Below are 25,207 nucleotides of genomic sequence, written 5' to 3'. Positions count from 1 at the left end.
TTGACTCCTCGAAGCGCAACCCACCCATACCCCTACCTTTACCCCTTTAACCTAACACTACGGGCAATTTAGCATGGCCAATTCACCTAATCTTGAATCCACTCTGATTTCCACATTGAGAATTCTTGACTCCTAGCTTGTTCTGTGTACTTGATAAGGTTACTATTAATGAGGTGAGTTGTAGTATTTAAAATATTTAAGATTTTTAAAAGATAGTTAAAAAGCTCTAATTCCTATTTAATTGACAACTCGCCTAATACCTAATGAGAAACTCTCCTTAGTTTGCTGCTTAGCAAATGCATAAAAGATGCAATGGATTACTTTCAATGTTGACATAGGTTTCGCCAGACTTGTGTGACCTGCCACAAATCTCACCAGAGTCCATGTCAGTACAGCCCCTAAAAGGTTCTGGCTGCATCATGAGTTTGATTTCTCTTCTATTTCCTTATTATGACTTTCAATTCTTCTAAGAAAGACTGACACACGGTCCTTACAGAGGCAAAGTCCTATCTTAACATTAAGGATACTGTGCTTCATGTTGTAGCACTGTGCAACATGGGATAGATTTAGATCAAATCTAGCAACTCAAAGTTAGAAATTTTGGCCATCTGCAGCTGAAGAATTATATTCAATCACAATGCTTAATCTCAAGGTCTGACATCACTTTCAATATAAAGGGAAGGACAGCATGCTAGAAACAATGTCTACATACATAAAATGAGGTACCAACCTGATCAAGCTAAAACACAGGTTTACCTGCATGCTTAATAATAGGATTGTATGTGATAGGCAGGACTAAGCGATCTGACAAGCAACAGATCATATCAAAGCTCTGCAGGCTCACTACATCCAAAGAAAATGATGGTCAGCATTTAAACAACCTTCAGAAGAGAAAACTTTACAAAAGTCAATGACAGGAGATCCAATTAGATCAGCACAATATATAAGGCTGTAGCATTTGTTATCATCTTCAGTCAGAATTGCTGAATGGGTGACTCATCTTGGCCTCTTCCTAAGTCACCAATAACAGAGATGCCAGTTTCCAGCTAATTCAATGAAACCATGAGTTGGTTGAAAGCAATGAATATAGTAAAGACTTACGGACCCATTAACCATCTTGGTAGTAATATTGAAGATTTAATGGTTTACGCCAAGCTATGCCCCTCATGAAACTGAACCAGTATAGTTCCTTAGACAGTGGGAATAGAATGGTACTGCCAATTGGTTTGAACATCACTGCCTCCTACAATCTGCAAACTGTAGGTTCACCCAGGCGTGAACAGGCAACGTTGCCATATAGAGACATAGGCATGGAGTCACTTTAGTGCCAAAAAAGAACATTTGGTCAGAATGCCAATGTTGAATGACCACATCCATGGTGAATTGTTGTCACCTCAGACATTGCTCCTAGATGAGGCGGAGGTTAGAGAAGTGCTCTCTGAAGACTCGGGTGGGGGGGGGGGGGGGGGGGCGGGGGGGGTTCAATCTCCTATTTGAGCCCTCTGCATCCTCCCTTTATGCACGATGTCCCCTATCGATGTTCCATATAACTGTGTTTCTGCACTCCAGGAAGGACTTATTAGAACACATTGAACTGTTTCTATTCACTGTATGGAAGCAAAATAAAGACCAAGTACCAAACTGGACAGTCCCATTCCGGTGCTCGTAAATGTTAATAGGACTGGGGGACAGGGCAAATGCTGATGTTCCTTCTGTAGTTCAATCTAATACATGTTCAGTTGATTTGAAGGATGTCAGTTATAAGATCCAAGAGGTACAAAATGGGGATCGGTTGGTAGATCATCTTAAGATGCTGTTCAATGTCACATTTTGTGTAATCAGACTTCCAGACCATTTTTAAAATGCTATCCATTCATGTGATGTTGGTATTATTGGCCAGGCCAGCCTTTACTACCCTCCCTAATTGCCCATGGGAAAGTGCTGCTGATCTGCCTTCCTGAACCATGGCTATAGGCATAGCCATTGTTAAGTGGAAGTTAAGAAGGGAGTTCTAGGATTTTGACCCGATGGCAGCATTCACAGCACACCATTTTAGCACCGTTACTAGCATGGGACACTGCGTGGGCTGTGTCAGAAGTGGTTGAAAACAGCTCGGTCACAATTTTCTGATATTCAGGCTTTTGCACCACCAGCAGCAACAAAACTTAAATTTTGCAGGTGAAGAAACTAATCACAATTATTAATTCACAAGTCACTGAACAAACCAATTAAAAAATCATGTTAAAATTGTAGGTGCAAAAATGCTACTTCAGCCAAACAAAGGGTTAAAAGATGTTGCCATTTCAGACATCTGATGAACTACATCTCCTTTCTCGAATGAGTACGCCGACTAGTGAAGCTGAAATGTACACAATAGATGAAAGGATTCCTGGCCCTCAATCTAACAAACCAGAGTTGCCAGATAAACGCTAGTGAATAAGCAGAGAATAGAACAAATGGCATTGTGCTGACAATTATGCAAAGCTTACCATGTTCTTAACGCCAACTTCAATTAGTCAGCCCCAAAGGTTTGCAACAGATGAAAATTGACATCAATGTGAAATAAGTTTTTCTATTTTTTTCAATTCTTTGTGATGACCATTTAAACATATGTGCATGTGATATACCGCATGCATAACATACTGAATCATAAATTAGACATAATAAGTAATTGAACTAAGTAATTTTAAATAGGACTGTTTTTGATTCAAAATCAAAACTTCAAACTTTATCATGTTTGAGATTATGGATGGGGAGAGAGGCTCTGGTTGGCTGAGAAACAGATTAAACTCAGTTTTCTTTGATCCCTGAACTTTTAACTAGTATGCAGCATTGATGTTTCTGTAAAGTCAGAAAAATAACCACAGCAACTGAAAATAAGTTCAAAAATAATTTCAAAAATCATGTCTTGCATTTATGTTGGTAATGATGAACAGACTTGATACATATTTACCATTTTTTAAAGAATTTCAGAGCCCGCTTTGGGAATGCATCCACTTACAATAAATCTACATCTGCTTTTTCATTCATTAATATTCATCTGAGAAAGGCTGCTAGTTCCCCAACCAGTCACTAGTACATAGTATTCTAAACTTGCAGACAATGGATGGAAATGTGTTGCTGGAAAAGCGCAGCAGGTCAGGCAGCATCTAGGGAACAGGAGAATCGACGTTTCGGGCATTAGCCCTTCTTCAGGGCTTGAAGACAGTTAAGCTTGCATGCAGACAGTCAACTTTGCATAAACATTAGGGATGATACGATATGGTGGGGTGGCAAGGTGGCTCAGTGGTTAGCACTGTTGCCTCACAGCACCAGGGACCAGGGTTCAATTCCTGCCTCGGGCAACTGTCTGTTTGGAGTTTGGACATTCTCCCAGTGTCTGCATGGGTTTCCTCTGGGTGCTCCGGTTTCCTCCCAGAGACCAAAGATGTGCAGGTTAGGTGAATTGGCCATGCTAAATTCCCCGTAGTGTTAGGTGCATTAGTCAGGAGTAAATGTAGGGGAATGGGTCTGGGTGGGTTGCTCTTCGGAGGGACTTGTTGGGCCAAAAGGCATGTTTCCACACTGTAGGGAATCTAATCTAAATACACTATTTTCAACTTTGTAAAATGAAAGCTTGCTATGCTTCCCAAAACTATTCAAATAGCTTTAATATAGATAAATTTTGTAATATTATGTAAGACCAATGTAACTTCACCCTTTCATGCTGTGAAATGGCAAGGGGAGGGAATAATAAGCAGCAGCAGGTCCAAATCAGTTTAATTTAAACAAAATTTATATTTGAAGAGCAAATAGGTAACAAACTTCCATTCATTTACATGTAGTGGTGCATGTAGTTTTACAGGAATTAATCTCATTTTAACAGAATATGTTAAACAATACAAGAAATAATTTTCGTACAGGAACAGTTTGTATGAATCGATCACCTAGATGTATTCATACCTGTATCAAAAAGTGTGGTGCTGGAAAAGCACAACAGGTCAGGCAGCATCTGAGGAGCAAGACAATTGATGCTTAGGGAAAGCCCGAAACATCATTCATTCCTGATGAAGGACTTATGCCTGAAACATCGATTCTCTGGCTCCTTAGATGCTGCCTGACTTGCTGTGCTTTTCCAGCGCCACACTTTTAGACACTGATCTCCAGTATCTGTAGTCCTCACTTTCTCCTAGTCTGCATTCACACCTGCAACATTCCTGGTCTTTGAGTATCTTCCATACCAAAACACAAATGGATCTATGTTGTGGACACCACAATACTCAGAGTGACTAGTGCCAAAGTATTTTTAGTTTGAAATTATACAGATCTTTGTTTCATGATCATTATTTCATGATTGCAGGAAATAGTAAAAAAAAGTCTACACAAAACACATAAAAAACATAAGGAACAGAATTGCATGGAGTCCTCAAACATTTTTTTTCTGCTTAGTATGAGTACTACCTCAACGTGAGAAACCTTTTTAGTTTGTGGAAGGTTAGAGGCTACTGCCGAAGTGATGAACCATTTAAGGAGATTAAAGAAAATAGCAAAAATCAAAAGCTGCCTGATCTGGTTGACACTTCCGTAGCTTGGTGACCATTGATGTATCTTTTAAGGTAACGATTTATATGCCTTAATTTACTTGAGCTAAATACACTAGAATTAAAAAATTCTGTTCACATAAACAAGACTTGTCCCGATACACTAAAGTTGTTGTTTTAATGTTTGAACAATAGCATCCTAGGCAAATACCACAGAACACTTAGTGGATTAATTTTAAAACATCAAATTTCTCGTGGAGCTTTCTTATTCTGCTTCTCCAATGCATACCAGACACTAGGAGTTCCTCAGGGCAGATATTTTCTAATCAACTGTTCAGAAATGTTATTAGACCCCTTTAGAGCAGACAGAACTTGAACCCAGGTCTCTAGGCTCAGCCGTAGGTATACTACCATGGAACTATAAGAGCCCTTAGTTCCTTAGTGTTTTAGGCTCAATCATCTTCAGCTGCTTTATCAGTAACCTTCCTTCTATCAGAAGGACTGAAGTGGGGATGTTCTCTGGTGATTGCATAATTTTCAGCACCATTTGTGACTGGGCAGATACTGAAGCAGTCCATGTCCAAATGCAGCAAGACCTGGACAATATTCAGGATGTTGGCTGAAAAGTGGCAAGTAACATCATACCACACAAATGTCAAGTAATGTAATGACCATTTCTATATTGCTTGTTACAATTATGTACTTAAATAGTGATGGATTATGGCAACTTATACACATTTTACTGGATTTTCATGAATACAAGTAAAAATAAATAAAAGACAATCTAACCATCGCCTCTTGACATTACCATTGCTAAATTCCCTCATTCTTCAACAGCCTGGAGGCTACCACTGAGCACAAACTGAACTGGTTTAGCAATTTTCTTCATCCAGAGAGTGCTGAGCCTCTGTCACAGAAAATGATTGGGGGCAAAACAGCAAATATTCTCAGGAAGGAGTTAGATATCGTTCTTAGGGTTAAAAGGATCAAGGAGTATGGAGTGAATGAAGGAATAGGATACTGAGTGAATCATATAGAATGGTGAAGCAGGCTCAACGAGCTGCATGACCGCCCCTTTACAGTTTTCTGCATTTCTATATATACACAGTGACTATAAGAGCAAGTCAGAGGCTAGGAAGACGACAGCGAGTGACTCACCTCCTGACTTCCCAAAGCCTGTCCACAATCCTGAAGGCTCAAGTGAATATTCTCCACTCGCCTGGATGAGTGCAACGCCAACAGCATTCAAGAAGCTTAACACCATCCTGGACGAAGCAATCTGCTTAACCAGAAACATCCACTTCATCCACAATTAACACTCAGTCGAAGGTGTGTGGACCATTTACAAGATACATTGCTGAAAGTCACTTATGATCCTTAGACAGTATCTTCCATAAGACTCTAAGATCTTAAGAAATAGAAACAAGTGAAAGCTGTTGGCCCCTCGAGCCTGTTCTACATTCAATAGGTTCATGGCTGATCTGGTATTCTTCAAGTCCACTTTCTTGTGTTTTCCTTGTAACCCTTGATTGACCACTGATCAAGGACTTATCTTAGCCTTAAATATACACAAGGACTCTGCCCTCACAATTCTCTGTGCCAAAGGAAGTGCTCAGAAGAAATTCTTCCTCATATCAGTATTAAATTAGTGCCCTTTTATTCAGAACCTACACCCTCTGGTCCTTGGTTCTCTCATGCTCTCAGCATTTACTCTGTCAAGCCTCTTCGGAATTCTACATGCTTCAATGAGATTACTTCTCATTTTGCTAAACTCCAATGAGTAGATGCCAACATGTTTAGCCTTGCTCCCAAAACAATCCCTCCATTCTAGGGATCATCCTTACCTCCAATGAAATATTGTGTTTCCTTAGATATGGGGACCAAAACTGCCCACAGGACTCCAGAGATGGTCTCGCTAGCACCTTGTACAGTTGCAGTAAGATTTCCTTACTCTTATTCTCCAACCCCTTTGAAATAAGGGTCAACATTTCATTAGCCTTCCTGATTATCTGTTGCACCTGTCTACTAGCTGTGTTTCACGTTGCAGCTTTCTTCAGTTTTTCTCCATTTAAATAACAGACTGTTATTAGTTTTGCCTTCCAAACCCATGATCACTACCATCTAGAAGGACAAGGGCAACAGAAAAATGGAAACACTACCACTTGCAAGTTCCTCTCCAAGCCACTCCCCATCCTGACATGCAAGTATATTGCCATTCCTGCAGTGTTGCTAGGTCAAAATCCTGGAACTTGCTCCCTACAGCACATCGACCAGAACAGTTCAAGAAGGCAGTTCACCACCATTGGGCACGGCATAGCACAGCACAGCATGGGTAATAAATGCTGGCCCCGCCAGCGACAGCCATGTCCCACAAATAACATAATTAGTTGGAATTCAATTTGTTAATTTTGATAAAATTACTCAGTACCATTTCTTAAGAAATTTATTGTAACATCACATCTGGATAATGGGAAAATAGCAATGAGAAGATTGAAGGGTGGTTTCATTAACGCTTGTCCCTTGATAACAGTTTTGTAGGGAAAATCTACAACTTAGCAAAGCTGTCCTGAGATTTTAACTCTGTGAAAATTAAACAGTAGAAATCCATGGTTGTGAATTATTGAATGTTACTCTATTGAAGCTGCTGTCACTGCAGCAAAGATTTTAGTACTGTTTGGCCCACTATTTATAGTGAATTCAGTACTTGTTTGTCCAAATATTGTCCAAGATACCAAGGAGCAGTCCCCTGTTCTTTTTTGAAAAATGCCATGGGATCTTTTGTATCCATATGAAACAGCAGACCTTGGTTTAATTACTCATCTAATTCATTTTAATTCTGTTAGTCCTGCTTTGGCATGTTAGCCAGGATTTGGTGTTCAGATCTCTGGAATGGGACTTGAGCCCATAGTTTCTGATGTGAGAGTACAATCAATGAGCCAGAACTGACACATAGGGTAGAGTCTCTCACACTAAACAGAGTGAATATTGGTGAGAAATTTTGGAGAATTGCATAAGATTGACAGTGAAGGGGTTCATGAGCAAAACATCCAGTTTTCAATCACGTGTTGAGTGGTGAGATGGTCTCCTTCCTATCGGAAGGATGTTGTGAACCTGAAAGGGTTCAGAAAAGATTTACAAGGATGTTGCCAGGGTTGGAGGATTTGAGCTATAAGGAGAGGCTGAATAAGCTGGAACTGTTTTTCCTGGAGTGTCAGAGGCTGAGGGGTGATGTTATAGAGGTTTTTAAAATCGCAAGGGGCATGAATAGGATAAATAGACTAGGTATTTTCCATGGGGTGGGAGAGTCCAGAGATAGAGGGCATAGGTTTAGGGTGAGAGGGGAAAGACATAAAAGAGACCAAAGGGGCAACTTTTTCACGCAGAAGGTGGTGCATGTATGAAATGAGCTGCCAGAGGAAGTAGTGGAGGCTAGTACAAATTGCAACATTTAAAAGGCATCTGGATAGGTATATGAATAGGAAGGGTTTGGAGGGATATGGGCCAGGTGCTGGCAAGTGGGGCTAGATTAGGTTGGGATATCTGGTTGGCATGGACGAGTTGAACAAAAACGTTTGTTCCGTGCTATGACTCTATGAGATTCCCACTAAAGCATGCCATGAGGCCTATTTGCATGCATTAGCATGTTAATATCCTCATTATTCTGTCATCTTCACTTGTTGATACAAAGCTTTCTATTCTCCCAATTGCTGGAATGAAACTAGACAATGACGATACTTGACACAATGAGTATTATCCTGGCAATTCGAGCTCAGTGCTTGCTCCTCGATACCTTCACCTGTCACCAACATCTCAGGACACATTTCACAGGCAGTAGGTTGCATGCATCCCCCCACCCCGATATTCAGTAGCACCTCCAAGACCGATCAAAGTGAAGTGCCAACTACCCAATGTCGGGGTAAATAAAATCCAACCATTTTGGGCATCTGTAAACTGCCAGCACTGGATTGAGTGCAGAGCTAGCCTTTGAAGATGGTGCTGGTGTCAGGAATCCTGGGATGTCACAGCAGTGGTCAGTATTTCAGCTTGTGGCAACTGGGAGAATATGACAATTGGGGTACCGTAGGAGTATGGTGCATTGGCATTAGACAGGTTTTCGAATATTGTACAAGAAAACTAACTAAGGCTTGTGGAGAAAAATGGGTCGTGAAACTTGCAAAAATTCACATTCAGTCAACTTCTGGTAAGATTTAACCCATATGTTTCACCAAGAAGATGTTAAAGAGGCCCAAAGCAGAAAGTAGTTTTCCCTCATAGATAATTCATCTTGTTCAGCCCTGATGATATAGTGAATATTTGGTGTTCACTTGAGAGTCTCCTTTAATATAAAGCCATAACATAATTCCAATACCAGAAGGGTTAGCCTAGACTGCTCTGAATTTGTACACTGTAAATGCTTGGCTGATATATTGTGCCCTGCATGTTTCTTTTTCTCTTTATCCCAGAAATTTAAGTGTCAACCTTACAATTAAATGGCAGAAGGATAAGTTTTTTTATACAAGGTAAAGTCGAAGCTTTTGTATGCTTGCTCCTGCAGATTCAGTCTGAAGTGCTGAATTTACTGCTTGCATTTCCTCACATAATTACTCTTAGCCGGCTGGTGGCTTCGGTTTCATACAGGGAATCATGATAATGCGGAGCATGAAAATTGTGGCCATCAATTCAAACTAATAGTCACTTGTATGCTTAAAATTTTATGAAGAAAAGTTCTATTTTTAAATTAATTTTAAATATGTACTGTGTGAAGGATATAAATGTCAGGTGCATTTGAAATACCGGGCAAAACAAAGTCAAATATTAGCAATGTGATAAAAGAGAAAGCATTTCACTTATTGTTTTGATTGCAGCTACATGAAGTGAATGTGAGATAGCATGTCCGAGTTGGCATTTTAAGGCATTCTTCTCAGAGGACATTAGTACATCATTTGTAGCAAGTGGTAGTGATTGACCTCAAAACTGCATACACTATGCATTGGAGCTGAAAATATTTGCAAGATGACTGCACGCTTTAAGGAATCTGGAAAGATAAAATTAACAATTGGAACCACACATTTGGTAGAATTTCCAGGATTACATGCCATAAAATGTCAATTGTTCTGCACTGACTGATTGACAACCAGAAGCCATCACAAACTGTATAGTTCTTTACACTGTACTTTACGTATATGTGTATTTCAGTAAGCATATTTAACTTGGCAATGTAAAATTGAAACCATAACTCAAAAGATATAAAGGTAAAATAGCCATAGTCCTAGAAGACCATAGGACTGCTTTCTCATTACAGAGAAACAACTGCTGGTGATTACCTTACCTCAGGTAAGGGGGTGAGGCTGAGGAGGAGGGACCTTCATGGTGGCCTCACCTGGTGCAAGTTATAGCTATGTTTTATATTTAGTTCCATAGGCCTACCTAGTTCAATTCTTGCTTTTAATTTACTCAAGTTGCCTTTTCAAAGTTATATTGCATATTATGCCACATGCTTTTTATATGGCATCTTGAGCTGGAAATTGGATTATCCTGATTTGCACTATTCTTGCATTAATTTAGGCCAAAATGAGCAGCATGTAAATTTGACACAATTACCTCATCTGAATGTGTAGTTGTACACTATAATGTATGGTCAAACAAGCCCTGTGCTCTTGTCTTCTTAACACTGAGGCTGCCTCAGTACTTAGAAAGCAAGACCAGTAATTTTCTTTACAAACCATGTTGCATAGGCAGTCCTCTTTACCTAAAAACAGGCTTTCCCTCTTAAAGGGATGCTGTACTGAGGAATATTGTTGCAATATAAATTGTGATAAAGTAAAAACCAAGACACAGAGAGTTCTATGGTGAAGTTTGTGATGCTGAAGGCATTAGTGGTCAAGAGGTGTAATGTTGTGGGGAAGCCATGTGGCCTTCAAGATCCACTTTGGATGGGATTAGAAACAAGTGGTGAGGGAGATCAGCTCCCACAGCCTAGTCCAATGACCTATGACAGTACCACAAGAAGTCTCAATAATCTCATAAATTCAAGGTCAGTGAATGCACCTTCATATGACATCTCCCAACTATCACATGAATATCTCAGGCTCTTCAATATATCACATTGCAACACTTAACTAGCGCTCTGGAACTCAGGACTCAGTCTGAACAACTAGATTCTCCTTTCATCCTCACAAACCTTCTAATTCTGTAGTTTAAGCACACCCCCATCCTCTTACTCTCACTGTCTCCACATGTGTCTAGCAATTCAGCTGTGGCTGGTACAACATCTAAAGAACATCATCAGTGTTATGCTACTCTTTGTCATGCAGGACAAAGTGACACACAACAAAGGGTAGTGGGACAAAATTTGTAACAAACAGAAAATGTACACTTTCTAAGCTCTTAAAATATGATTGTCCACGTTATAGATCAGGGTGTGGCAAGGCCCATAAGCAAACAGCCTTGAGGGCCACAGTAGGCCCGTGTCTTATGTCCCTTCTCAACTCCCATTATATCCACATTCTATGCTTTCTGGGATGAAGAGCAAATGTCAGTCTGAGGGGTGACCTTATAGAGGTTTATAAAATCATGAGGGGCATGGATAGGGTGAATAGCCAAGATCTTTTTCCTCATGTGGGAGAGTCCAAAACTAGAGAACATAAAGTTTAAATTGAGAGGGGAAAGATTTAGAAGGGACTTAAGGGATAACTTCTTCACGAAGAGGGTGGTGTGTATATGGAACTAACTGCCAGAGGAAATGGAGGAGGCAGGTACAATTACAACATTTAAAAGGCACCCAGATAGGTACATGAATCTGTTTCCGAGCTGTCTGAATCTATGTGACCGTGGATCTCTTACTTCCCACCCACCATGCGCCACCTCCCATTATTCATATCAATCTTTTCCTTCTAAGTATCTGATACATATTTTGTGCCTTTTACTATAAAAACAGGAAATAAATATTTATCCAACATCTGTCTCATTTCCTTGTTCCATCTTTGCCATTGAGGGACCAAAAGTATACTTTGCTCACCTTTCTGTATATTTTTACATTCATGGCTTGCTTATAACATATTCGACCATTTTTAGTGTTCTATCTTTGCATTTTTTTAATCAATTTGTCATCACCCTTAACTGGTTTCCAGAACTCCCTATTTTAATACGATTCTTCATTGCATTGTATGCCTCATCTTTTAAATGTAATGCTATCTTTAACTTATTTCAGAGCTGCAGTAGGATTTTTCTCACTGAGTTTAAGCTTTTCAGCGGAAGCTTTCTTCGGTAAAAGTTTTGAATAATTTCATTAATAGTTTCCTCCTGATTATTTGTCATCATGCCTTTTTACATTATTTATTGAATTAATCTCAGCTAGCTCTCCCTTAATAGGCTTTTCTGAAATTTAAGATTCTTGATTTGGACTTAAATATCCACCTTTCTAAAATGTACCACGGAATTAAATTGTACTATGATCACTTCTTTCCTTGAGGACTTTTTACTATAGATTACCATATAGTCCTGCATCATTCATTATAGTACAGCAAAAATGTGCAGATTTTGTGACCCAGTAGAAAGTGTCCCTGCCTCTGAGCCAGAAGCTTAAAGTTCAATGCACACTCGAAGACTCATTGATCACATACATGACATAGTTAAACAGATTGATAATCAACTTGCTAGTCATTCCAACATGCCTACGGCAGGCTTTCAGAATGGTTGAGATGCTGGTCAGCCACATTATCATCCAGTAGGGTCTGGCAGACATCCAGAGACCAAATGGAATTAGGGAACAGGCAATAGTTACAAAAATAATTGAGTAAAGAATTGGGTGTATATGGAAAACAATTAATCTCTATCCATGGGCTGTCTATGTTAAGAATTTGCTGCAGATGATAGGAAGATACAGTCCAAATTTTGGCAGAAATCCTAAAGTAATAGGTAATTAGCTCCCAGTTTGGGAAGGGACTACATTTAGGCCTACTGTTATTGAGCATTTGAATGCACTGCACGCAGGCAGAAAAGTTTTCATCAAAGCTGAAGTCGCAGAAAGAAGTGTTAAATGAGTTTTAAATCAAACTTTAAATCCAATGAAAGCCGGTTTCAAACAGAGAGAGGTGGTTTATTATAAAAGAGTGAAGAGGCCTGGAAAAGGTTATTGGCTAAGACAGATAAACAGTAATTAGACAGCTTGGGAACTCGACCATTTTATGTACACTGTTCAAGGTTGCTTAGCATGGTTTGCGAATTTTAAATGAGTTACACAAAGTAACGAGGAACCAGGTACTCTCATAACCATATGCTGCACAGCAATGAGGATCAGTCTGCCACAATTGACAGTTTGCCTGACGAAGGACAGATCAGTTCTGAAGATCAAAGTGAGGCCTTGGTCCCAAAGGACAACTACCACAGTACTAAAGTCAAGAATTCATGGAGAAGTGTGACTATTGTAAGTACAGCAGGGATGGCCACTTGAAAATCTAACAGCTGGTTGAATTACAGGATGAGGGCATGAAGTTAGGTCCATGGATTCCAAATGTGAATTACAAAAATAGAAAGACAAAAAGACAGGCTAAGCTGTGATAGTGGCTCTGTACATGAAAATGTCTCCTGTAAGAGATCACAAACTGTTGAAAGGAACTTTATGAAAAGAAGGGGGCGATCAAACAGTTCGAAAAGAAAGAGACACCAGGTTAGAGAGCATAGCTTAACAAGTTCAAAGAATATAATACAGACCAGGACCAGGAATGCCACCAGAAATGTTTGCAGCTATGAACAAATTCGAAGTTGCATGAATAAAAGCAAGAGGTACAAAGCTAAAGAGAATTTAGGGTATACACAGAGGTGCCAGATAGCAGACAGTCTGGTCTATCACCAAGCATGGAAAGGGTGTTGCCTGATAGGGTGAAAGCTAGTGGCATAATGTTTTAAAGAAAAAAGAGAGAATCAAGATTTTATAGTAGATTCAACTGTGGCAAGAAAAGCAATTTTGCTTTTTGTTTTAGCTTTCTTAGCCACAATACTTGGAAATGTCGATCAGTTGATATTAAAGCTGAATTTCTGCAGAGAGATCAGTTCAAAAGGAAACTATTTCTTCACTCTCCAAAAGCAGGGGCGACACAATGATGACAATTCTGGAAAGTTAATTAAAATCTATTTCTGGCCTAAATGACTTTATCAGTAAGGTCCATCTTGTTAAAATTGTGCAGTCTCCAGTTGAAAGCACACCTCATCATGATTTACTGTTACTAAAGAGGGCAGCTTTGATCAGCTTTATGATGCACTTTGGTGATTTTTTTGGGGTTAGGAATAGTGAATGTGAAATCATTGTCATGAATGGAGCCTAAAACAGAATTCAAAATTGTAAGTCAGGCTTCTGGGGCAACGAAGTTAACTGGATTGAATCTTGTTTTGCATCAGCAATTTCAGTTAGAAAATGTTAGTCTCATTATGAATAGTTAAAGTAGGGCCTCACAACAAGATACAGTGGATTCCAAAATTGAAAAGGAGGATTCGCCAATTCTAATTAGAAACCTGAATTGGCTGGGCAACTATCAAGACCGGATGTCCGTGTTGAGGTCTTAGAATGACCAGTACCATTATGCCATCCAGTATTAACAGGACTACTCTTCTTTCCCACTTTGCTTGTCCTTTCTGAAATATTATGTGCCCATTAAGATTTATTTCCCATCCTTGGTAACCTTGCAATCATAGGCTGAATTTTAGTTTTGGATTCAGGACCTTAAGTTGGAAGCATTTCCAAATCTAAATCCTGCTTTGAATTGACTACTGGTACCCAAGTAAATTCTAATAAACTGTCCAATTCGTCGCCAGGGAGTTTAACTGGAGGGTGGATGGTCAATAGGAGTTTATCCATTTCAGAGGGACCCTCTGTACTACGGTCAGAAGTGGAATCCAATTATGCTCCATCCATCCCAGCATCATGCATCATCTGAACGATGTCTCATAACATCCTGGGGTTACCATTGACCAGAAAATGAACTATATTAGCCACATAAATACGATGGCTATAAGACCAGGTCAGAGGCTGGGAATTCTGTAACAACCAATCATCTACACTATCTACAAGACACAGGATGAAGGAATACTGTCCACTTTCCAGAATGAGCTCCATGGTTAAGGAGGAGGTCTGGCAGTGTCATAAGGTCAATGGCCTACTCCATGGTAAGTGCTACACTCTTCTCTCTGACTTTTCACTAAGTCTGCTATTCCATCCACCTCCCACCAAGTCTCATGCTCTGCTACTCTCGCTGTTACCTGTGATGTTTTCCCTCACTTGCTCACCTCCTCCAACCTCCTAGACCAGGACTTGCAACCATGCCACCTACTTCCTTCTCACTCGATCACTCCCTTTCTGTCTCTAATTACAGGAGAAGACAGGCCACAACAAGCCAGAGAAAATCATATGGGTGGAGGGGTGCTGGAAATTAGGCTCCTCACCCGTAAGAGAAGAAAATCTTGGGACTGTTCATGCGGGAATGTCAAGACATCCAGGCCCCACTGAGTAACTACTAGTGTTCATTCCACTCCAAATCTACATTAACCTGTCAGTCTTATTCATTGGACACCACTTTTAACCACTGGGCATAACACTTTCACTCCCTTGTGCTTTGCTTCCCCAAAAGCCACCTCAAAGACATCTGAGAACTACAGAACTCTGGGAACGTTAGGTTTAGAGAGTGTGAGTTCACAAACTGGTGAGTACCTCACTGCGATAGCTCTGCAGCTGGCCAAGGAAGTAAAGTCCAAGGTTGCTGGCATTTGGAAAACTGTTGGACATCAGCAGTCTGCTCAATCCCAGACAGAAGAGGAGCCTGGTGGGGTTGGCAATCAGGGACTTCATCCATATTCACAGGGAACAACAGGAGTGGCAGACTGGATGGGATTCAATGACTGAATACCTGCAATCATTTTCCACAGAATTTCATCATTTCAGTATATCATGTTCATTTTTTGTTTTTTTTTTGAGAAGGTAGTGGTGAGCCACCTTCTTAAATGGCTGCAGACCATGTGCTGTTGGTACCCTATAATTTGGTTCAGAAGGGAGTTGAGGATTTTATCTCAATGACTATGAGGAATGGCAATATATTTCCAAATCAAGATGGCCTGGGCTTGGAGGGAAACTTGCAAGTGGTGATGTTCCCATTCACTTGCTGTTCTAGTCTTTCTAGGTGGGAGAGGCCATGAGTTAGAAAGTGCAGTTGAAGGAACATCTTTCTGCAAATTGGGATGCGTGTCAGTGAATTCTGTACAAATAGTTTGGGTATTTCACTGCCATGGTTGAACAGTTTACATTGTCTGAAAGCTGTGAGAAGAGATTTAAAGAGGTGAACACATGAATGTTAGGTATAAGATTTAATTGACTGACATTGTTGATAGATTAATGATGAGGAGGTTGTGAATTGAGCAGCGGTTGAGGTCAGTGGAGCAGTTGGTAAGATAAGGAATATGAAAATGCATTCAAAGATCATGATCATTCACGTGAGATTCTTAAACTAAACTTCTTGCAATGCTACAGCGAGGTTCTCGTGATTCAACTCCTGGCACTGATCCCCGTAATGCATCCCTCTGGCTCTTTGCTTCAACAGACGTCTCTCCTTAAGTCTAGATTTGCTCCTGCTCTCATGTGAATATAGAATATATCATATTCTCATCCTCTCTGCCAAGAACTTGAGTATGTTATGAAAAACCTTAGTTCACATTCTCTTCCCTTACAGGCTCTCCAACTCATCTGTGTTGCATAGCACCATTCTGAATCAACTCAGTACTTCCACGGCAATAATTTAACTTGCTTTCATGAGGTGCAGGTTAGATTAAGCTTTGGTACCATCTCATCAAATGAGGTCTCCTGCTGATTCCTGCAGTTAATGAAAAGTGCTGGCTACCTGCAAAAGTCTTGATCATGAGAATAAGCTGGAGAGGGTTCAGAAGAGATTTATCAGGATGTTGCCAGGTAAGGAAGGTTTGAATTATAAAGAAAACTGGATAGGCTGGAATGTTTTTCATTGGAATATAGGAGGTTGAGAGATGACCTTATTGAGATTTATAAAATCGTTGGGGTGGGGGGTCATGGATAACGTTAATGGTAGGTGTCTTTTCCGTAGGACGGGGGACTTCAAGACCAGGGGCCATATTTTTAAGGTGAGATGAGAGAGATATAAAAAAAGACATGAGAGACAAATGTTTTACACAGAGGGTTGTTCACATGTGGAATGAACTTCCTGAGGAAGTGGTGGATGTGGACACAGTTTTAACATTGAAAAGACACTTCAATAAGTAGATGAATAGGAAAGGTTTGGAGAGATATGGGCCAGGTGCAGGCAGGTGGGACTAGTTTAGTTTGGGATTATGTTCAGACTATTTGGACCGAAGGGTATGTTTCCTTGCTGAATGTCTCTATGATTCTGAGAAGGTAGCTTGAGGATGGAGTGCTGTTGACAATGTCGAACATTGAGCAGGCAACGAGTAACTGTGCATTGAAATCCCATCACCCATTTTTGAGGATCACCAACTTATTCCTCACCTAGTAGATGTATTTGTTAATCAGTTTATAAAGCTACTGCAAGGACAAAAAGACCCAGGGGTGCAGGTGCATAGTTCCTTGAAACTGGAGTCACAGATAGACAGAGTGATGAAGATGACATTTGGTATACTTACCCTATTGGTCAGTGCATTGAGTATATGAGATGGAACATCATATTCTAGATGTACAGGTCATTGTTGAGGCCACTTTTAGAATACTGCATACAATTGTGGTCTTGTATCGGAAGGATATTGTTAAACTTGAGAAGATGCAGAAGATATTTACAAGGATGTTGCTGAGACTGGAGGGCTTTAGTTATAGGGAGATCCTGAATAGGCTGGGTTTTTTCCCCCTGGATCATTGGAAGCTGAGGGGTGACCTTACAGAGGGGCATGGATAGTCTGAGTAGCCAAAGTCTTTTTCCTGGGGTGGGGGAGTCCAAAACTAGAGGACATAGGTTTAAGGTGAGAGGGGAAAAATTTATTAACGAGTTAAGTGGTAACTGTTTTTACGCAGAGGGCGGTGCATTTATGGAGCAAACTACCAGAGAAAGTAGTGGAGACAGGTACAATTGCAACATTTAAAAGGCAGATAGGCAAAAGAATAGGAAGGCTTCAGAGGGCTGTGGGACAAATGCTGGCAAATGGGACTAGGTCAGATTGGAATGTCTTGTCAGCCTAGACGGGTTGACCAAAGGGTCTTTTTTCGTATTGTATGACTCTAAGTGCTTTTCCCTCAGTGTGAAAATCAATCAGCAACCAAATCAGTGTCTGAAAGCATATTTCAGAGAAACACAATCACTGGGATTTTACACTTTGTAGGCAAAGTGTGAGGTCAGCTATTTTTAAGGTGAGAGAACCACCTCCCCAAACACTCCATCATCAAGGAGGCTTGCCAACTGCTTATCAGACATATGAGTGCTGACCTTTGGGCTTCAAGATGGCTTCAAGATCTTGATATGTTGTCAAGACGGTCGAAGAGTAGGGCTCCTGAGCTGTAGCTGATCCACTCAGACCACTTTTCTTTTCTTTCCTTTTTTTCCCTTTTTACTTACCTCTTGTCCTGAACCTGGAAAGCATTGGTAGCAGCGAGGAATGCCAGCGTGGACTCGAGTGGACCCAGCACAGACCTCGTGGTGGCTCATTCAAGTGAGTCCCAACTTACTTTTCTGGAACAAGCACAGAAATGGCGTCAGAATTGACAGCTGCTATGTTGGCAAAGGTGACGTTGGCGAGGTAGGCCCAGCAGCGAAAGATAGCACCTGAGGTTTGGCAACTTTGTCACTGGTTGGGTCCAGTGCTGGCAGCAGCGAAGTTGTGGAAGAATGGCATCACGGCAACATCGATGAGATGGAGATGCCACTCTGATGTTGGTTAAACCGGCACAGGTGGCAGTGAGGCATTGGCGGAGAAGAATCAATCTAACGGGCGAAAGATGGTGCCTGAGGAACAGTAACTTCAACTCTGGTTATGTCCAGTTTAGGGCAGTGAGACAGTAAAGGAGGGATGACAGTGGAAGACATCATTGATAATGAGCTGGCTCAGGAGTGATGGGCTCTCTTAAAGCTATATTTATTCTTAAAACTATTCAAAATGGTGCCGAATTGTGGTGAAAGTGAAAAGTGTTTCACTATATTTTACTGTTTTTCTCACTGTAAAATATGTGTGCCAATAAAATCATTCATTCTCTATCAATAAGGTGCAATGGCTGAGATGTTCTGCTCCATCTGAAGGTGCCAACCAACCAGAATTTGGCAGCAGTAACAAATCCATCTGAACAGTAGATATGAAGACTGGGGCCTACAAAAAGTAGCAATTGAAGGGGGTTAGGGTGGGGGGTCACAGAGTGAGATTGGGAAGACAATGCCCCTATAATGGGACAAATTGAAGTCCTTCCCTCAACCTGCCAGACTAGTCACCATTTTTTTTCCAGACAGCAATATGGATACTTCTCTTGCCTCCTGGAAAGGCAGATAATTGGACCATTGGTGGGTTGAGATGCTTCAGATGTTGTGCACTGACCTTTAAGGACCTTAGTTGGTGGCAAGCTGGACGATTGATCAATCAAGGCCCTGAATGGGTCTTAATTGGTGGTAGGCCAGGTAGATCAACCATGGACCTTCCCATCAGGTCTTAAATGATGAGGTGTTATTTTCTCTTCCAGTCACCTTCTCTGACTTTTCAAGGGAATGGAAAATTCTGCCCAATTATTATCTCTACACACTAATTTTCCATTCACTACTTTGAAGTTTCACGACTACATTTTCATGTTTACTCAGTAGATATTCTTGTTAACTTGCCGTGGCATTGCTACAAATTGTATCCAACACAGATCTTGCACAAACAACACTGTAAAATATGTACACATACACAGTAGCAATAGTAAGATTAACATGACTGAAAAAACATTATTTCATCTTGTTAAAAATGAATTGATTTTTTTTTATGCTTGAATACAATGTCAAGTATGATTGCTATAGGTATGTTGCAACTAATCATGAAAACCATGCACAAAAGATTTGCAACTTTTGTAGTGACTTAATGAAATCCCTATGTCTGAGTAAACTGGAACAGGAATTTAGAATACCTCTACTGCTAAAACAGGTTAATGTTGGAAAAGGTACTTTTGAAAGATACCTTTGATAGGTCCCTGAAGTTGCCTGGTAGGGTGAGATCCAGCTCTTCAGATTCATAGTTTGTAATAACCCAAGGAAACACAGGGTACTGATTTAAATCATTGTATGTCCGACCTGGGTAAAAGAGATAATATAGTGAAAAATTGTTTGTAACTTGTTACAAATAGAATTAAACTGTAAATTTAAAAAAAATGTTTTTTAAAATAACTTTAAATATACAATTGTGTTATCACCAATATCATGCATTTTGTAGGTGTGTAAAATGTGCTCTAAAGACACTGAAACAATGAATTCTAAGCAAAAATTCTAAGGAACAGCACTGGAAATGAGGGGTCAATACAATTACTGCCATCTTTTCAACTCATCAACTTTTATCCTACACTGTGGGGAGAAAAGCACCAGCTACTAACTTCACATTTCAATTACTACTTCCCGTACTTGATCATTTTTTTCTCTTAGTCAAAGCATTTTCTTAAATAGACTGCAATAAATTCCTCTGAATGAAGAATAGCTATAAAACACGCACGTCTGCTTGTTCTGCTAAATATCTTCTGTGCATAAATTGCATACATTCCGCACTTTTCTGTGCTCAGCTGAAACATGAGAAACCAGGAACCCTCAGTAGCACAACAGCTTTCTCACATTACTTAGCTTTTGTAAAGGTTAGATTAGATTACTTACAGTGTGGAAACAGGCCCTTCGGCCCAACAAGTCCACACTGCCCCGCCGAAGCGCAACCCACCCATACCCCTACATGTACCCCTTACCTAACACTATGGGCAATTTAGCATGGCCAATTCACCTCACCTGCACATCTTTGGACTGTGGGAGGAAACCGGAGCACCCGGAGGAAACCCACACAGACACGGGGAGAACGTGCAAACTCCACACAGTCAGTCACCTGAGGCAGGAATTGAACCCAGGTCTCTGGCGCTGTGAGGCAGCAGTGCTAACCACTGTGCCACCGTGCCGCCCACTAAACTTAATGGCAATGGACAATATTTGTTTCACCTTTAAGGTATCTATTGTTGCTGCATAGGATATGAAAGGTAGAATAACTTGCTGCACAATTATAAACTTAATCAAAGTTTCAATTGTATTTTTTTTCCAGGTGTCTGTCACAGGTGGATTTTGTTTCAAGTTGAAATCCATAAATAAGCTGCTACTTTACAAGCTGTGAAAATTTCAGATGGACAAATATCAAAATGGAAGAAATCCAAGCTGCAACAATCTTTACAATAATTTCTCTGACATAAATATTTTTACATATTATATTCAAATTACTATTAGAACTTCTTAATGCGTTTATAATGTGCATGACTAAAATTGCAGTAGACATTGTTTTCTTTGATCTCATGATTCGGATTCTCTTGTTCGAGAACTGACTTGAGTCATTTTAATGAGTTTTAACAACTGCTTTCTCTCACCATTCATAAGATGATATAGAAACTTCATGGGAATCAGAATACTCTAAAAACAACGTCAAATTGTCAGAAAGGCTTTCACTGTAAAATTATTAACTTCTAGTTCACCTCTATACCTATAAACGAACCTGTTAATTTTCTGAGATTTGATATACAATTTTTCCTTCCACTTCAATTCTGAAGTGAAGCACAAGACCACTTGACTTAAATAAAACATTTCTGAAAACCAATTTTGTAATGTACTTAAATATAGCATGTTTATAGTTGTTATTCCTTCGCTTGTCTGCTTTCTAACACGTAACAGACATTTTGTCATCTCCAGTTCATTAGGAAAGAACTTCTTTATGATTTTTCTCCATGTAAGCAGTTCAGGTTACATCTAATTAGATGGCAGTAATAAGCTCAACACATGCTGCAACTAAATATATACATAATTATTCAGTGCAAACTTCAACCACACACACATCAGAAAATAAAACAGTGGAAAATGCATTTGTTGTATGGAAACATGTAAAGTACTCTCCCTTTGTTTTACCTTCTGATACAAATGCAAAATCTCCTATTTTCATGTATATTTATGTTGTTTTCTATTAATCTGCCACAATTCAAGATGTTTTACTGAACAGAAGACTATGTCATTGTTGTTCTACTGTCTAGTTGCTGTTGTCTTGAGTGACAAAGCAGTAAAATTACATTTTCTCGTTATTGTTTCCAGACACACTTGGAAAATGGTTTGTAGACTCTAATAAAGCTTCAGTTTCAGACAAAGCTGTCAACAAAGGAAATGGCAGAGTGAGACCACAGAATAACCCCAGTAACAATAAATGAATCTACAGTCACACTGGCAGGTTATGCGTCTCCTGATAAAATTTAATAGGATAGTTTCAGTCTCCATCATTGCTTGCAGCTGGATACCACTGGCTAAATGCAAACTTTCAAGCCAAACCTTGATATAAAATCAATGTACCTGCTACGGTATTAAGGAACATCAAGTATTCAAAGTTTGAAATTTCCCGCCGTTGCCAACGCTGTGTCATGTTGGAGGATTTAAAAAGCTGACGAGGACTGGCCAATGATATTCTCCTGTTAATACCAGAAAATAAGAGGAAAAATTGTTAATCATAGTACATATTTGATTTTGTGTACAGTTTGAGTAAGGGAGATTAGAAAATATTTTCCTCTTTTTGGCATTTCAGAAATTATTACATGTTTGGAACAGAAAAGCACTTATCCCTCACTACCCACTTAATAAGCAGCATAGTTTTTTTTCCTCCTGTTATAGCAGTAGAACTTCAATGTCTTCAATAGCAGAACGAGAGCTATATTGAGTGACAACAATCAATCTATTCTTCTGTGTACACTTTTGCTTCTGGGTGCTCTTCCACATTCTTTTAAAACAAGAATATCAGTGTTCTCCTCGTTATATAACTTTCAGAATAAGTTAAAAACTGAATGTCATCAATCATCTGAATTTGTCATGGAATGAGACTATAAAAGAATGTCACTATACCGGATGAAAAATAATTATGAAACACATTGAAAGTTGGTTAATCTGTTTGGTGTACTAATTTATAAGCCAAAAAGAGGATCTTTGCTAATTAATCAGGGAATTTTCTAGTGAGGTAATAAACGTATTAATTTTGAAAACTAACAGTAAATAGGCCATTGAAAATATATGCTATCTTTTTTAATATTCACTCATGAGATGTGGGTGTCACAGGCTTGGTCAGCATTCATTGGCCATCTCCAACTTCCCTAGACAAAGTGGTGGTGGGCTTCCCTCTTGAACTGCTGCAATGCATTTAGTGTAAATATGTCTGCCCAAATGGTGGTCTCATCCTGATACATAATTATATTTTATAACAGCATAAAATAGTTCTGATTTGGAGATGCCAGTGTTGGACTGGGATGTATAAAGTTAAAAATCATACAGGTGCTACAACCACCTGATGAAGGAGCTGCGCTCCGAAAGCTAGTGTGCTTCCAATTAAACTGTTGAACTATAACCTGATGTTGTGTGATTTTTAACTTAATAAAATAGTTCAGTATTGAAAATGTGCTAAAAATGTATGACTAGTTTTCAAGGAGTATTCTCAACATCGTGCAGTTGTAAGAGATTTTTCTGCAATGGTGAAGCTAATGTCTTGGGTGTCCATTCTCATGAACATTACTGTGGATTATTTCTTGAAAATGACACTAAAAACAAAGTTAGTGTGCATAGTTACCAAAAACTGTAAAATAACTCAATTTGCAAAATAAAGTAATAATGAAATAATGTTACAAAAGACAAAGTCGCTAGCATTGGTTTCCAGGGTGTTTCCTTATTTTGATCAGTGTACCCTAGTTTTTGATTTTACTACCAGAGAAATCATCCCTTCCACATGCATCCTGTCAAGATCCTTCTGGGTTGTAAATGATTCTCAAAGAACTTGATTCTTATTCTTTTAAACTCCAGACAATACAGGCTGAATCTGTCTAGCTTTTCCTCACAAAACAACACTTCCATTCTAGGTAATACTCTTGAAAATCTTCTCTGAACTGTTTTTGACATATTTACATGCTTTCTTAGATAAGGAGACTATAATAAACACAGCATTTCAGGTGTGGTTTCATCAATGCCCTGAATAATCGAAGGAAAACACCTCACTACATTTGCATTCAATTCCTCTCAATAAACATGATATTAGCTTTCTTAATGACTTGCTGTACCTGCATACTGATGTTTTGTTATTCACACATTAGGATACCCTTCTGCATCTCAGAGTTCTGAAATTTCTCACTACTTCGACAATAGGCTTCTTGATTATTTTTCCGACCAATGGATAATTTCATATTTTCCCAGAACATACTCCTTTAATAATCTTTTGACACTCACTTCATCTATCCATTTCCATTTGGAATCTCATGCTCTCTTCACATCTTACTTTCCTACCAATCTTTGTCATTTGCAAATTGAGCAACCCTTCCTTGAGTCCCTTCACCCAAGTAATTTGCATAAATTATAAAACATTTAGATCTTATGAATGATAGTCCTAACGATCCTTAGTTAGCAACAGTGAGAAGAAATGATATCTCAAACCTCACAGTGGATAAGTATCAGTATGAATGCAGATTTATTTATCTTTGCTCTTCCTTTCCACGTTTAAGATTATAACTTTATACAATTCAAACAAATGGAATAATTATTATGCAAAGTAAATGTGTTACCACTCTGTACACTAAAGCGCACAGACACGACTGTGAAACAACCTGCAGCAATTCTCAGTTATCAAGCTTTCCCAAGGTGTGATCTGCAATTGCCCTATTTCATTATTCAGTGTGATACCATAGTGATGACGAATAGACAAAAGTTCACAAGTCTAACATGTTAAATCAACCACCTGATGAAGGAGCAGTGCTCCGAAAGCCAGTGCTTCCAAATAAACCTGTTGGACTATAGCCTGGTGTTGTGCGATTTTTAACTTTGTCCACCCCAGTCCAACATTTGCACCTCTAAGTCATGTTAAATCTTGCAGCTAAACCATTGTTCAGTATGCATACCCACCCTTTTACTTCTAGGTAAAGATTATGTAAGCCACAAAGCAATAATAAATATATATTTATCACCAAGTAGCCCTACATTTCTAGTTTACACTCAACAAAAATAACTAAAAATTAAAAAAGGAAGACATTATTTACTAAAAGAACATTTTAAAATCTTAAAATTGAAGATATATAGCATGAATTTATTATCAAACTATTGCAGTTTCCCTGCTGTAATTGGACTATTCCACTAATGACATCATTGGTTGATGCTCACAAATACTGTTCCACATTGTGTGCTGAGCCACATTATCATCCTTGGTAAAAACAATGACTGCAGATGCTGGAAACCAGATTCTGGAGTAGAGTGTGCTGGAAAAGCACAGCAGTTCAGGCAGCATCCGAACAGCAGGAAAATCGCGTTTCAGGCAAAAGCCCTTCATCAGAAATACAGACAGAGAGCCTGAAGGGTGGTGAGAGAAATGAGAGGAGGGTGGAAGTGGGGAGAGTACAATAGGTGAATGGGGGTGGGGATGAAGGTGATAGGTCAGGGAGGAGGGTGGGGGAAGGTAGCAAAGAGTACAAT

At 39.5% G+C, this 25,207-nt stretch overlaps 1 protein-coding gene across 1 annotated transcript in view; it reads right to left on the bottom strand.

Moving 5' to 3' along the window:
• nbeaa (neurobeachin a) overlaps positions 1–25,207 on the bottom strand; it is an 849,844-nt gene that overhangs the window by 142,040 nt on the left and 682,597 nt on the right. The window contains exons 44-45 of the mRNA XM_043692709.1: positions 22,067–22,182; positions 19,677–19,789 (exon numbers count right to left, since the gene is read on the bottom strand). Coding sequence (XP_043548644.1) covers positions 19,677–19,789; positions 22,067–22,182 — 229 coding nt within the window. The remainder of the gene's footprint in view (positions 1–19,676; positions 19,790–22,066; positions 22,183–25,207) is intronic.

This window comes from Chiloscyllium plagiosum, chromosome 6 (genome assembly GCF_004010195.1).
Source record: "Chiloscyllium plagiosum isolate BGI_BamShark_2017 chromosome 6, ASM401019v2, whole genome shotgun sequence".
Lineage (NCBI taxonomy): Eukaryota > Metazoa > Chordata > Chondrichthyes > Orectolobiformes > Hemiscylliidae > Chiloscyllium > Chiloscyllium plagiosum.
This window is presented reverse-complemented; position numbering and strand designations above follow the sequence as displayed.